At 37.7% G+C, this 15,101-nt stretch overlaps 1 protein-coding gene across 2 annotated transcripts in view; it reads left to right on the forward strand.

The window, feature by feature from the left end:
• Positions 1-14,036, forward strand: part of LOC135475979 (GMP synthase [glutamine-hydrolyzing]-like) — a 32,402-nt gene extending 18,366 nt beyond the window's left edge. For both annotated transcript variants that reach the window (XM_064755959.1, XM_064755960.1), the window contains 10 exons: positions 199-364; positions 2,006-2,163; positions 3,939-3,999; positions 4,487-4,599; positions 6,290-6,395; positions 6,784-6,899; positions 7,530-7,655; positions 8,095-8,210; positions 8,539-8,842; positions 9,497-14,036. In XM_064755959.1, coding sequence (XP_064612029.1) covers positions 199-364; positions 2,006-2,163; positions 3,939-3,999; positions 4,487-4,599; positions 6,290-6,395; positions 6,784-6,899; positions 7,530-7,655; positions 8,095-8,210; positions 8,539-8,842; positions 9,497-9,598 — 1,368 coding nt within the window. In that variant the 3' untranslated portion in view covers positions 9,599-14,036. The remainder of the gene's footprint in view (positions 1-198; positions 365-2,005; positions 2,164-3,938; positions 4,000-4,486; positions 4,600-6,289; positions 6,396-6,783; positions 6,900-7,529; positions 7,656-8,094; positions 8,211-8,538; positions 8,843-9,496) is intronic.
• Positions 14,037-15,101: the final 1,065 nt, after the last annotated feature.

Genomic DNA, 15,101 nt, shown 5'->3' on the forward strand with positions numbered 1-15,101 from the left:
GGGCTCTGCCCATTTACTCCTGTACCTATAGAGGTACACTGTATGTTGGTTTTCGCAGGCCACTTTTTCCGGCAACTGTAGAAGTACTGCATAGATGGGTTTTCTCTGCGCTCTGCCCAATTTCTTGGGTACCTGTAGAGTCACAAACATGTATATAAATATTATTATAGTGAATCATGTTCTTTGTATTTATAACAGATGTTGCTGAGCGGGGGTGTGGACTCGACTGTTTGCGCCGCTCTGTTGCACAAGGCTCTGAAGGAGGATCAGGTGATTGCTGTACACATTGACAACGGCTTCATGCGCAAGAACGAGAGCAAAAAGGTGGTGGAAAGTCTGAAAAACATTGGACTTCACCCTAAAGGTAATGGCTGTTTAGGGACGTAATTAGGGTTGGCATCATTGTATTTCATGGAAAAACGAAATTCCATTTTCAAGTACTTAAATGTCCTTGAGATCAAAAACTCCTGGAAACTCCTTAAAGATTCTCACATTGGTGGAATGAAATATTTCTCATGTAAATCTTTCTTCCTTCGATCAAAACGTGAGAAACCTTAATTCATAGGTCTTATCTTTCAAAACGTTTTTCGGGCGATTGGTGGTTACAGCATTATACAAGGCACATTTTCTGTTACCTAGCTACATCACATTTTCTTCTGGCTCTTAAACATAAACTGGGTCATTGTGCATCAAACAGATAGTGTCTTGGTTTCCATTCATTATCCTTGTATTCAGGATGCAGTGTTCTACTTATTCATTTAAATACAAAACAGGGTTGAAACACAGTTAATCTATGTGGAATTCATGATATAGGGCATTGCTTGTAGCTGTCCCCAATTGTTTCCTGCAGATGTATTATTGTAAAGGTGTCAAATCGAGGGAATTATAAGAAATTCCATTCAGAACAGAATTTAGAAGTTTTTTGGTTGTGGGGGAAAACAAAACAAGGAATCTGTTGGAGGAAAGATGTTATACATTTCTATTAGGTTGTGTTTCAAATGAACAGAGCGACTTTGAAGGTAGCTTAATGTAATTTGACTTCCTCTCAAATTGGGTGTAAAGTCAATACAGGACTGAGAAGGTTAAACTAGAAACTGGCTTTTTCTTAAGGAAAATGAAGCAGAAAAACTGCAGTATTAAATAAACAGTATTTAAAGATGAAAAAAAAGATAGACAAAAAAAATTCACCATTAAATGAAAGAATAGGCTATTCTGGAGATTTGGAGCAAAAAAGGAACACAGCCCAAAAAAAACTTTCTTTTCAATCAAATCAAATTTCTGTATTAACCAAGAATAGCTCAAATTATTGCCTTTTAGTACAATAATACCTGTACTATTTATACTGTAGTGTTAAAATGGTTCTAAAATTTGAAAAATTTAAGATGTGACCTGCGTAATAAACTGAGGAGCTTCATTACCAATTCTGAACAGTAACATGTACACAGACAAGGCTGATATTTTATGTTTGATTTGGACTATGCAGAAATTTGACTGGATTTGCATCATTGTTTGCAGACAATCTCTGGTATAGTCTTTAAAATTCCTAAAAAAATTTTCTCTTTGAAAATTGCAATTTAGTGCTGGAAAACCCATGGAATTTCATTCATATTTTTCTGTATCAACCATATAAAAATAAAAAAATGGCCAGTCTTTGCAAGATGCGACTGTGGGAAAGGCTTTTTAGTCATATTTTCTTTTTCTGCGGTCATTGACAGGTGATTGAGTAAAAATAGTAGAAATCTGGAATTTCCTTTTTGCTACTCTGTTTGAATTGAAGACAGATAAATGTGTTCCTTCTGGACTGACAGCTGACATGGGGTGATGTGAATAGTCAGGCAACGTGTATGTAAATCACACATGGGAAAATTCATCACTGACTTGCCAAAGGTTAATTGTTTATACTTGGCACTCTGGTTTCATTTATGAATGAAGCTTTCTGCCAGAAATGGTGGAAATGTGTCAAGCAACAAAGAAACTGTTGCTGAATTTGATGTACCTGTTTCAGTTGTCTCAATGGCTCATACATTCTACACGGGCACAACGACAATCACAGTGAAGAGCGACGACCCAACAAACAGTAGCAGGAAGCGCAAAACCAACACTTTAAACACGACAGTGTTACCTGAAGAAAAACGCAAAATCATCGGCGACACCTTTATGAGAGTAAGTCAGTACTTGTGCTAAGATTTTGAGTGAGTGGGCGCTTGGGGTTTAAAGTCATACTTAACTTTTTCTCAGTCATGTGACAACGAAGGAGCCCTTACATTGCATGTAATGTGCCTCCCTGTTGCCGGATGGATTTAAACTGCTCTTTTATCTAGTGCTGCTTCACTGAGATGACTGACTGAAGGCAAGTAAGCTGCGCCACCCGAGCCATTATACTGATACGGGTCAACCAGTCGTTGCACTATCCCTTTCATGCTGAATGCCAAGAGAGAAAATTTTAACTTCCTCTTTTAAGGTCTTCGGTGTGACTCAACCCAGGATTGACCCTGGATCTACTGCCTCACGAAGCAAACGCTCTACCAACTGTCCTATTGGGGCCCGTCTAAGAGTTTGACCTCTTCTGCATATTGTAGTCTTGAAACTGGTGATAGGTCAGATTCATCTGTTCAGGAGAGAATGCTATAAATTTAATACACAGTTTAAAACATCCAAATCTGCGATGTTTGTGGGTTTCCTGATTTCCTTCCACCATAATGCTGGCCGCCATGGTGTAAGTAAAGTGTTCTTGAGTACTGCACAAAACATTAATCAAATAATTAAATAAATAAATATTCATCAACAGGTTGCAGAAGTATATATCAGTTTTACCCTCATATCATGATTATTAAATGAGACCCTATCCAATATATGGGTCTCCATACATTTTCATATCCTATCATTGAATAGACATGATGAATTTATTCCACAAAATACTCATCATTGACCAACTCAGAGCAGAAGGACAATGTATTGGTGAATTACTTGAGCAGCAACATTTTTTTTCATAGCTGAACAAAGGGAGATAATCTTATCCACAGATGCAGGTGGCAGTGGTATGGGGATACAGAAATATCCGTGTAGCACATGACTGGTGAAGTCTGATACAGGAACCTGTGTTAGGCTATATGTGTACAAGTAGGTAATATGAATGGGGACTTGGCAATCTGTGAATATAGGCTATGACCTTCATGTTCTTGTATGTACACACATGGCTGGAAGGATACATGAAAATGTACTATACAACGATGAGTCTAGTTTTAAGGAAAACAAACAGATATTCCAGTAAAACTGAGTATTTTAAAAATTTTATATTTCTTAATAGCCCCTCTAGTTTATTGATATATTACATGATATGTATCCTGAAGATGACCAATAAAATTTTGCCTAGATATTGAAATGACAAATTAACAACTTCTCATTTTTTTTTGGAGTATCAATGCTTTGCATTATGAGAAACCATCTCGCTGACTACAAAAATGAAATCATTGGTGACGCCTTAATGAGAGTGGCTCAGTAGGTTTTGTGACATTTTGTCTAGAGACTAGTTATAGTCGTGTAATTGAGACATTTTGTCTAGACTAGTTATAGTCTTGTTATCGTGCCATCAGTAACATCATGTGTTCATATTTTGTTATTTTTTGTTAAGTTTGTGAAGTGCTTAATGAGGTACTTTTTTCTCCTCATTTCTACTTCAGTTTCATCCAGACATAAATCTATCAGTTCTCATGTAAGAAGCTAAAGAACCAAAAATAAATTTCCTTAAACTTAATAGGGTGAATTATGATTTTGAAATGTTCAGACTTAAAACCTCTTACCCTAACGTGGGCCATCATTCTTGAGTATGGTGTAACGCAACAGGCAAATGAGGTAGTTAAATTTCATTATTACCAGGTACTATGCACTTCATAGTAAAGTAACTGAAGATATATTGCATGGTTTATCATATTTTCCAGGTTGCCAGTGATATCACAGAGGAATTATCACTTAAACCAGAAGATGTCTTCCTGGGACAAGGTGAGTTTGGCTTCTGTTTAATGGTGTGATCTTACATGGAGATCAAATGCCTTCCCCTCAGTATGGTATTTGCATTGAGTTTGCTACATGTGTGTGGGCAGAAGCCGGTGCCTCATAATGCCTGAAAATAGGCGCCTGAAACATCCCTTTGGAGAAGTGGCAAAATTTATTTTGACTCTCGAATATATAACACTGGACCAACATTTCTTGGGTCAAGTGAAGTCAATTATATATCATGGATTTGTACAATACAAGTCTTAACACTGTTTCCAAAGGGGTGTTTTCAGAACTGCCAAAAACTTGTTTTAGGCTTTATCTCAGATGCACAAAAGTTTAGCTGGTTTAATTCTGGTACTTATGATTTATAACATCATAGACACAGATTATGGTATTGTTTTGGAAACTCAACAAGTAAACTGCATTCCAAACTTAAATTTTCAGCCAAACTACATAATATTGTGGCTGTATTTCGCTGTTCCTGTTACAGGTACACTGAGGCCCGATTTAATAGAAAGTGCCTCTGAACTTGCCAGTAGTAAAGCAGATGCCATCAAAACTCACCACAATGATACAGAGTTGGTCAGAAAACTAAGAGAAGAGGTGAGTTCATGGTTAGACTTTAATTACATGCCATTATTTTAACATGTATTTGTGTTTTCATGCAGTGTTCATATAATACACAAACAAGGGAGACAACTTCATAGTGTGTACACAGTCAAGTTCTGTGTGAAATTTGTCTGTATTTGGTTGATGATCAGTTGCGAACGTAAGGAGAACAAAAGCAATTTCAGTGGTTCAAGTGTTTTGTCAGAAGGTGTTTAAAGGACATACCGCTGAAAGAAATTCCGAATTTTTGTGTTCGTTCAGCTACTCTAAAATGAGTTCCTTGAGCATTTAATTCCTAACTATTAAAAACCTGGGCCTATATTTTTTTGAAAAATGTCCAAAGAATTACAAGTTTAAATACATCACTGGTCTGCCCAACAAGATAACATGCAAATGAGGCAGAGCAAAAAAAAAATATATGGTAGATTGAATGTGAATTATAAGTCTAGTAAACCAAATACAATCTTCTTTTGTATCGATAAAGTATGCGTAATTCCAGCGATCTGCGTAGCCGAACTGAAGAACATGGTAGACTGCATAATTACAACACAAAAACATGTCTTACATTTCAAGTTCGCTGAACATCTGTCATCTAGACAACAAGGGGGAGGTAGCTGACTCCAAAATCAGGTGTTCCAAATACAGAAACTTAAGTGATTTGATGGTCGAAGGGAAACCCTGGATAAAACTGAACATTAGATTGTTCACTAAGAATTTTTCTGGTGAAATACACCTTTAGGAGTCTCCCATATTCAGTGTTCGTGAAATACTTGGAATTGGTCAAACCATTTGCCTGCATAGCCAGCAAAATTGTTATGACTTTGACACTTCTAGCTCACTGATGTGCTTAGCTACATGTACACATGTAACTGTTCTGTAGGACTATTTAATGGTCCAGGCTAGGACACCTCTTGATCTGTTATTATTATTATTGGTCAACTTGTTAAAATTGTAGTATCTCGAAAACTGGTAAAGGTTAAAAAACCAAACTTTGGAGTCTTAATAAGGAACAAATGAAGCAACTTTTGACGTCGTGTGCTGTTTATACCAGTCATGTGATTTAGTGGCCATTTTTAATTTTATTGATAAGTTAAAAAAATCTTCTTCTCCAAAATGGCTAAACGTGTCGAGATAAACCTTTCGTTTAAATAAATGCAAATAAGGTCAAAACTGTCCAATGAACTTGACCCTGAAGTAGGCTAATTTTCAAAATTGTTTAAAATTACTAAACAAACACACCGTCTGGTGCCCCTTGACGTCACGATTACAAATCAGCAAGAATTATTGTTGTATTATGGACTTTCCTTGTTAAGATCAAAAACCAAGAAAAATATGACAAAATCCGTCCTATGTAAATAAAACGAGAGCTTTGTGCCTGAGAACGAGCACCAGCTCTGCAATAATGTAACATTTTTGTGTTTGTCAACTTTGCAACAGTGTATTCTTGTCTTTTGTCCTTGGCTGTCAGCAGAAGATCAAAGCCGCCTATTCTCTATGCTAGTCTTCAGTACTTGGCCAGTTGTATATGATACTTGGCAGTCTAGGGTTCAAGTCGAGTACATTCCTTTCCATTTTTTTCGCGTTATTTTCCAGACAATATGTTACCAGAATTGGGAAAGGATTAGTAGTGTGGACACCTGCAATGCTGTTGGATAACAACTTCAGTTTGTTTTGTTACTTACAGGGTAGAGTAGTGGAACCTCTAAAAGATTTCCATAAAGATGAAGTACGGGCGATAGGGAAAGATTTAGGACTTCCATCAGAGTTGGTAGAAAGACATCCATTCCCAGGTAATTAAGTTCTTCAGCACTGTATTCAACACCAATCAAATAACTAAATAAATAAATGAATTTCCTGGTAAAGTAATATAGTCAGGTGTTGAACTTTGGTGTCTGACTAACAGAAAGGAAGGTCTGACAGCAACATGTGGATGGTTGTGGGTTCTCCCCGGGCTGTGCCCCGTTTGCTCATAATGCTGTCCACCATCGTGTAAGTGAAATGTTCTTGAGTGCAGCGTAAAACATCTATCTAAAAAATAATTAAAATATTTATTTCTTTCTACAAAAATTGAGGTCATTTCTTGCAGGATTTATTAGAAAATCCCTGTCTGCTCGATTGTACCAGTATTTATTTTTATTATTTATTTTTTAATTGTAATTTTTATTCAAATTTCCACAGGGCCTGGTCTGGCAATACGTGTGTTGTGTGCAGACACCCCATATATTGAGAAGGACTTTGCTGAAACTAGTGTGCTTTTGAAAATTATAGTAGATTACTCAAATGCTGTGAAAACGGTAAGTGCACAATATTCCCTGTATATTCATCTTGCTTTTTGAACATATTTATTCCACATTTGTATGGGTATACATCACTTCTTCTAACATAACTTTGTCACAACCTGACCAGTATTAAAGCAGGGATAGCGAGTAATACAGTGATTGCTGACACTGATTTCGTGGCCCAAGTCAGGTTCAACAATCAAACTGACATTAGTTTTGTTGAACAATCATAATGAAATCATAGAAAACTCTGCTGTATATGAAAGGTATGTGTTTGTAGGAATTTAAATATTCTTTTACTTTTCCTACTTATATATTGCAAGACTGCTAAAGCAATGGCTACAGGGCTAAGGCAGGAAAAGTATTCTGGATTGACTGGAGAATGCTCTGGAAGCATCAGGCATAGTGGCTTTGCGGATAATGTCTCCATTGATCATACTCGAGTGGAGGCCATTATTTAAGCTGGTACAAAAGATAACTTTTAGCCATTTTTAGACCCTTTGAAGAGTAATGTCTCAAGAAAATTAAACTTGAACCATGTACAGCCATATTCTTTGAAATGAAATGTTTAATGTTGTTTTTGGACTAGGTTTTTGCACTCAGGTGTCATTGAGTCAGGTCCAATCTTCTCATGTTGTCTTTCAGCCACATCACCTATTGTCTCGTGTCAATGGTAGTACAACGGCAGAGGAGAAGAAGAGGTTAATCGCAATGACAGAATCAGAAATATTGGGCGTTACGTTATTGCCAGTAAAGTCAGTAGGAGTTCAGGTATGTAAAGGGAGGTAACTACAATAGGTTCTTCCTCGCTTTTTGTGGTCCTTGAGGTTTGATGTTTTTTTGGCAACTGTCAACTTTAATATGATGATTGCAGGCTATTTAATTTCTGGACTGATCACTGGGGTCTTAGTAAAATTGTAGTTCAAACCCAGTTTTACGCCGCTAGAAGAAAGCTGGGAAGCTATTTTGTGCTATTTTATGATACAGGACATCCTCATATTTGTATATAAAAACCAGAGACCTGAAAGACTGATTCAGAGTGACAAGGGTTTGAGCACTCGTTCCAGGAAAAGTGAGAGGACATCTAACAGGCCGGAGGAAAACCTTTACGTCAGATCTGGTCCACCACAATCTGTATAACACCTAGATTTGACTTATTAATGAGTTCTCATGTTTTTCCCTAGTTTAACCCGTTTCATGTGTGTTGTAGGGTGACTGTAGGACATACAGTTATGTGGCTGCATTATCTAGGGACAGTCCACCAAACTGGGACAATCTGATACACCTTGCCAAATTAATCCCCAGGATCTGTCACAATATTAACAGGTAAATTGCTGGATATTTTGCCTTATTTTTGTATTTATTCAAATTCTGCAATGGTTGTTGTATGACTGAAAAATTGTACAATGTAAAACCCCAAGCACTCCACTCACTCACTCAAATTCCGCACAAAAGGTTCATCCAAAGGTTTCGTTGTACAGATGACTTTTGTCCTGAATGATTTCTTGACCTTGTTGTACATACCTGTATCAGTGACGGGCTCAATTTGTACCTACCGTGGCTTCACACGTGACAGACACATCAGCTGAGGCAACCATTGCTGTGTGCAACGGAACACTATAACCTTTTTCTATCTTTATGCTTTTGATTTCAGGGTAGTGTACGTGTTTGGGGGTCAGGTGAAGTACCCTGTGGAAGATGTCACACCCACCTTCCTGACCGAGGGAGTTCTGAGCACGTTGAGACAGGCCGATTACCTGGCCACAAAGGTCCTCCATGACTCGGGTTATATTAAGAAGATCAGTCAGATGCCAGTGATCCTGGTGCCCCTTCACCTGGATCGTGATCCGCTCAGTCATCTGCCGTCCTGCCAGAGATGTGTCGTCGTCCGTACCTTCATCACTGCCGACTTCATGACCGGGGTGCCCGCCACGCCTGGAAAGCACATACCTACAGAGGTAACTGTATCTGCATTCTCAGTGTCACCTATGTATTTTATACAATGATTTTTCTTTTCTCTACTTTTTATTTTTTTGAAAATGTATCATTTTGTGTGATTTTTGATGTCATTTTCACATCAAAACCCACATAACTGTTTCAGGCATCAGATGTTTTCTAATCAAGGATATGGATGAAATATTGCTTAAGGGTTGTTAATCCACAATTAAGTTCTGAAATTGTAGTATGCCCGACTCCCCACTTTATTTTAGCGAGAGATATGGAGATATTTCTGTAGATTTCAACAACATTTAGACTCAGCAATGGATGTAGCCTTGCAGGAGTCGTAATAAAGGTCTTGTTGAATTGAATTCACAACAGAAATTGGTGTGTGCTGTTGCTTTAGAGTGGATTTCAAGGTTCGCTTCGTTTCAAAAAGTGCTGAAATGGACCGACTGTGATTTTTAGTTCAATGATTAAACATTGAGGCAGGTAAATATCAGAAATCGTTGAAAGTAAACAACAAGGTTTAGTTTAATTGACCTAGGGTGTTCTAAGCTCACAAACTGGTAGGACACAGGAAATTCGTGAAGTGATTGGCTTTTCTGTCCTGTACTGGAGGAGATGTGGCAGTTTATGCTAAGCACTATACATGCACCTCATTTTTTTGTCAGGTCATTGACAAGATGGTGGAGGAAATCCACACCGTCCCCGGAATCTCTCGCGTCATGTATGATTTAACATCAAAGCCTCCTGGAACCACAGAGTGGGAATAGCGACAGTAGACTGAGAATCATTGATCATCATCTGACCAATTTGGTTCTGATTAAAGCATCATCGTGGTCACTATTACAGGATTATTTATGTGTGAAGATCTGCTGGTGAGAGTGATTCTGCATGGCTGAATGATTTGGTTATGATCAACATGTTGTTTGTATGAGTCTCACAAAAACTCTGCTGAGAAAGAATTAGCAGCTAGATTGATCGTGATCTTGAGTTGTGGCTTACATCATTGTTGTTCATGAACCTGGAAAGACCTGTTCATCACAACACATGTAGGAGACTAGATCACTGCTTTATGTGTCCCTAAATGTGGAGAGACCAATGTATCCCAAAACTTCAAAGATCACTACTTTACTTTGATCAGTTTGAGTTCCTAAATGTGGAGAGAGCCTTTTTGTCTTAAAAGTTGATCACTCCTTTAATCCTTAACCCGGAATGACCTGTCTGTCCAAAGACTTGTTGGAGACTTGATCATGGTTTTGATTTGATCAGTGTTAGTACCAGATCTGTCTCTTCCTAGACTTGTAAGAGACTTGATCACTGCTTTGATTTAACCGAAAATGCATTGTTCCCGTGATTTTGATCAAAATGCTAGTCACCACTTGAGTTTAAGTCTAGAAACTTGCAGATCTATGAACTGCTTGAATTTGCCTTATTGAATTTAGTACATAAAGCTGTTTTAAAGGTGAAATTTTTAACATGTTCAACTTTGCCCTCTTTTTAATGACACAAGCTGTTATGTTGAAATACTGCTGCTTTCATTTAAATGATCTTTTATTTGGGTATATTTGCTCCCTAAACTTGTGTGTTTCTGACTACCTTTTAATGGTGAGAAAAGAAAACAAAAAATGATAATGAAAAGCAAAGTTGTTCTCCTTGAAATTATCTTGTTTTAAAGTTTTTGTGTAATTTTTCATTGGAAACAATTTCTTTGTGCTCCATATTTCTGTCTGACATATTTTATGAGGATTACACTGGAGCATTCAGTAATTGTCTGCTACATGTAATTACTGTGCCTGAATTAATATAACTGTTAACATCTGTCTGAGTAGAACTGAATTAAAGACCTGTTCCAGTTTCCAGAGAAATTAGACTGATATTTTTTTAATATCATATAAAAGTTGTCCTATAGGACAAATCTGAAATACATCCTGGTTCAAAAATGTTACTTTATGACGTATCTTACATTCCTTAGTGGTATAACTGAAGTGCCCTTAAGAAACAAACAAAAATAATTGACTTTATGGCATATATGACGTGAACATGAGATATTCCATGCAAGTGAAGTAGTCCAATCAAGCGTGCTAAACATACACGGGATTTGCATGCAGTAGTAGTTTAACAGGGGCCAACCTTTTTGATACAGGACAAAATTGCCAAGTACATGTAATTTTTTTGGACAGTGGGTAGCTTGCAAATTTGGCCATGTGCACCAATTATTTCAAGGCTTTCTGATATGTCATGGAGTCAGGCAACTGGAGTAGCGCTTTAACACAGATTTTAAACAGTGTTCACTCAGTTCATTGTACACAGAGATCAACAACAACATGGCTATTCCTTAGTAAACTGTGCAAAATCATGTATTTGTTCATGTGAAGACTGACAGTGAAACACTTGCATTTCAATAAATTTTTTGAAATGAATATACATGTATGTGCAGTTCTTGAAGGTTGACTCATTTGTACCCATATATTACAGTATTACAACAGTGAATGTTGGCTGATCTAAATCTGCTATATATTGTCTTATTTTTTTTTCATAATCTCTTAAAACCATGCGTTTATTTCTTACTATTCATGAATGGAATTTGGAGCTGTTACACTTCCTTAAATCACACTCCAGTAAGGACTGGCTTTTTGGTTGCAAACCTCCAGAGGAATCTCCATGTTGACCTTTTTTTTTCCTTCATCTAATTGGTTGCTCCACGCATAGTATCAGATTGTTCAGATGGTGAAAGTTGAAGGTTCAAATCCAGTTCTAGGTGATACAGCTGCAGCTTGTCTCCATCCCGGAAATTTGCTAGGTATCGTCCTAAAACCTGACTATATCTTTACATATAGTGCTCGACAAACAATATTCTGAATCACCTGATTGACTCTCATTTTGCACCAAATTAATTGAAACCAGTGAAACCCAACTCAGGACTGTGTGGCGACGCAAAACAGTGCTGTCAATTTTTTGTGAAATTATCGACTTTAATAGTCATTCTTTTTAGCTTGCTCTATTCTAGTGATTCATAAATATGGATTTGAACCATTAGGAAGGTGCTAACTACATGTATCATTTGTAAAACACGGAATATACGAAAAAGAAACAAAAATTGTCTGAGTATGAGAGAAGTTTGTCTTATACCGACTGACCGATACCATTCATGCATGAAGTAAGTGCTGTGTATATAAAAAAAAAATCATATGCTTTATTTGGTAAAGCATCAGTTTGTGTAATTACATGTATTTAAAAAAACGTGAAGTGACATACTTATGTTAGGAGGGAAAATTTTGAATTGTTATATATATATGCACTTAGAACTTCAGACCAATTGGACATTAACCTTGAAATTTAATACATGACTGCTGTCAGACATTTGCCCTCAGTCACCACGACTCTGGAAGACTGAAGGACCAGACAGCTTGTTTGGACTCCCCAGTAGTTCTGTCCAAACATTACAATGTCTTTTACAATTAACTATTCAGAAATGATGTAGATTCCATTGAATAAATTCACTGTGACTCATTATTCAGTGAAGAAAGAAAAAGATAGATTCTGTAGCGGAAATTAACTATAAGGAACTACAATTCGGCAAGATGTCATTTGTGTATTTTTTTTTTAAATTTAAGCTGCAATTTCCTAATTTCCCAGGTATCTGATTATTCTAGTCTTTGTAATACAAGCCTTTGTCAGTTTATGAGAATTATAGAATTTATAAAAAAAAAACAGGAAATTTTGCTGGTATGTCATTCCCATGTGACTGGTAATGGAGCTGGTATGTCATGCACATGTGACTGGTAATGTGCTGGTATGTCAACCACATGTGGCTGGTGATGATGCTGGTATGTCAACCACATGTGGCTGGTGATGATGCTGGTATGTCAACCACATGTGGCTGGTATGTTATTCCTATGTGACTTCTAATATGGCATCCACATGTGGCTGGTAATGTGGCTATATATGTCCACATGTGGCTGGTAATGTGTTTGATATGCCATCCACTTGTGACTGGTAATGTATATGTCATCCACATGCAGCTGGTAATGTGGGTATATATGTCCACATGTGGCTGGTAATGTGGTTGATAATGTGACTGGGATGTCATCCACTTGTGACTGGTAATGTATATGTCATCCACATGCAGCTGGTAATGTGGTTATATATGTCCACATGTGGCTGGTAATGTGGTTGATAATGTGACTGGGATGTCATCCACTTGTGACTGGTAATGTATATGTCATCCACATGCAGCTGGTAATGTTGGTTATATATGTCCACATGTGGCTGGTAATGTGGTTGATAATGTGACTGGGATGTCATCCACTTGTGACTGGTAATGTATATGTCATCCACATGCAGCTGGTAATGTGGGTATATATGTCCACATGTGGCTGGTAATGTGGTTGATATTGTGACTGGGATGTCATCCACTTGTGACTGGTAATGTGTATGTCATCCACATGCAGCTGGTAATGTGGTTATATATGTCCACATGTGGCTGGTAATGTGGTTGATAATGTGACTGGGATGTCATCCACTTGTGACTGGTAATGTGTATGTCATCCACATGCAGCTGGTAATGTGGTTATATATGTCCACATGTGACTGGTAATGTGGTTGATAATGTGACTGGGATGTCATCCACTTGTGACTGGTAATGTGTATGTCATCCACATGCAGCTGGTAATGTGGTTATATATGTCCACATGTGGCTGGTAATGTGGTTGATGTGACTGGGATGTCATCCACTTGTGACTGGTAATGTATATGTCATCCACATGCAACTGGTAATGTGGTTATATATGTCCACATGTGGCTGGTAATGTGGTTGATAATGTGACTGGGATGTCATCAACTTGTGACTGGTAATGTATATGTCATCCACATGCAGCTGGTAATGTGGTTATATATGTCCTCATGTGGCTGGTAATGTGGTTGATAATGTGACTGGGATGTCATCCACTTGTGACTGGTAATGTGTATGTCATCCACATGCAACTGGTAATGTTGGTTCAGTATGTACTCCACACAAGACTTGTAATCTACATGTGACTGGTAATGTGCATGACACGAAAGTCAGAAAGATAATGTGTACTAGTTTATACTATGCATGTAACTTTTTAATAGACAAATTTGTTCTGTTGGCAAGTTTTGGGAGCTTGGTAAGATGTTGGGAGAAATGTACATAGTTGTATTTTACTGTTTCATGAAATAAACAAAAATCCTGGAATTATGTTTGGTGCTCTGGGTATTTCAAATATAGAAGGTGACACAAACCAGAACTAACCTGATACTACACAAAGAGATCTCCAAACTTTTTTTCATTGGATGACTGAGTCCTGGTGGATGTTCTGGCCTTCCCCTACACATGTTTTCAACCACCATAGTGTGCACATCTGTTATCACCTGTGGGAAAATGTGCAGTAACTTGCCGCTGGTGGTTCACCACATGCACCCGTTTCCTCAATAAGTACAACTAACCACCTTCGTACTCAGTACCAGTGAAAGATTCATGAGAAGGCCTAAGGCATAACAACGAAACAGATACAACAGCATCTAGAAAGTATTCAGTATAATTACACAGCGACTCTGTGGGAGAGGTGCGACTACAGTGGTTTATTTGATTGGTGATTTACACCCTAAGAATATTTCACTTATACGACAGTGGCCAGCATTATGGTGAGAGGAAACTGGGCAGGGCCTGGGGGGAAACCAGTGACCATCTGCAGGTTGCTAGCAGACCTTGCCACGTACCCCAGGAGTAGAAGCCAACATCAGGGATGCTGGTGTCATTGCCCCGGCGCTGGTACGCTAACCACTTGGCCGACATTCCAATGGACCAGCACTGGTGTTGGTGTGCTATAAAACTGTGACACAACTAAAATAATGTTTAAAGCAATGGCAATTTAAATCTTCAACCAAAGAAAAAGATACCACCATAAACTGAACACCTGTATAAATAAAAGCCTACAAAAACACCACTGGTTCAGGTCTAACCATATGTTACATATTTATTTATATTCACATAAATGGCAGATAGCACTGGATAATAAAATTTTCTACAATGTAATGAAAGAGTAAGAGAACTGTTAAATTAAGCTTATTGGTCGGCTTAAAATAATTTACTCCTTGCACGTATCAACCTGGTATCAATGCTTAATGATATAGTACATACAATATTTCTTCACCTTTGAGCAATCGTGTGCCAGTCTGAGAAATAAGCAAATACTGTGCTCACAAAAAGCTGATGTCATCTTGTACGGAGTCCTGCACTAAGTCGAATGTCAA

This window comes from Liolophura sinensis, chromosome 9 (assembly GCF_032854445.1).
Source record: "Liolophura sinensis isolate JHLJ2023 chromosome 9, CUHK_Ljap_v2, whole genome shotgun sequence".
Lineage (NCBI taxonomy): Eukaryota > Metazoa > Mollusca > Polyplacophora > Chitonida > Chitonidae > Liolophura > Liolophura sinensis.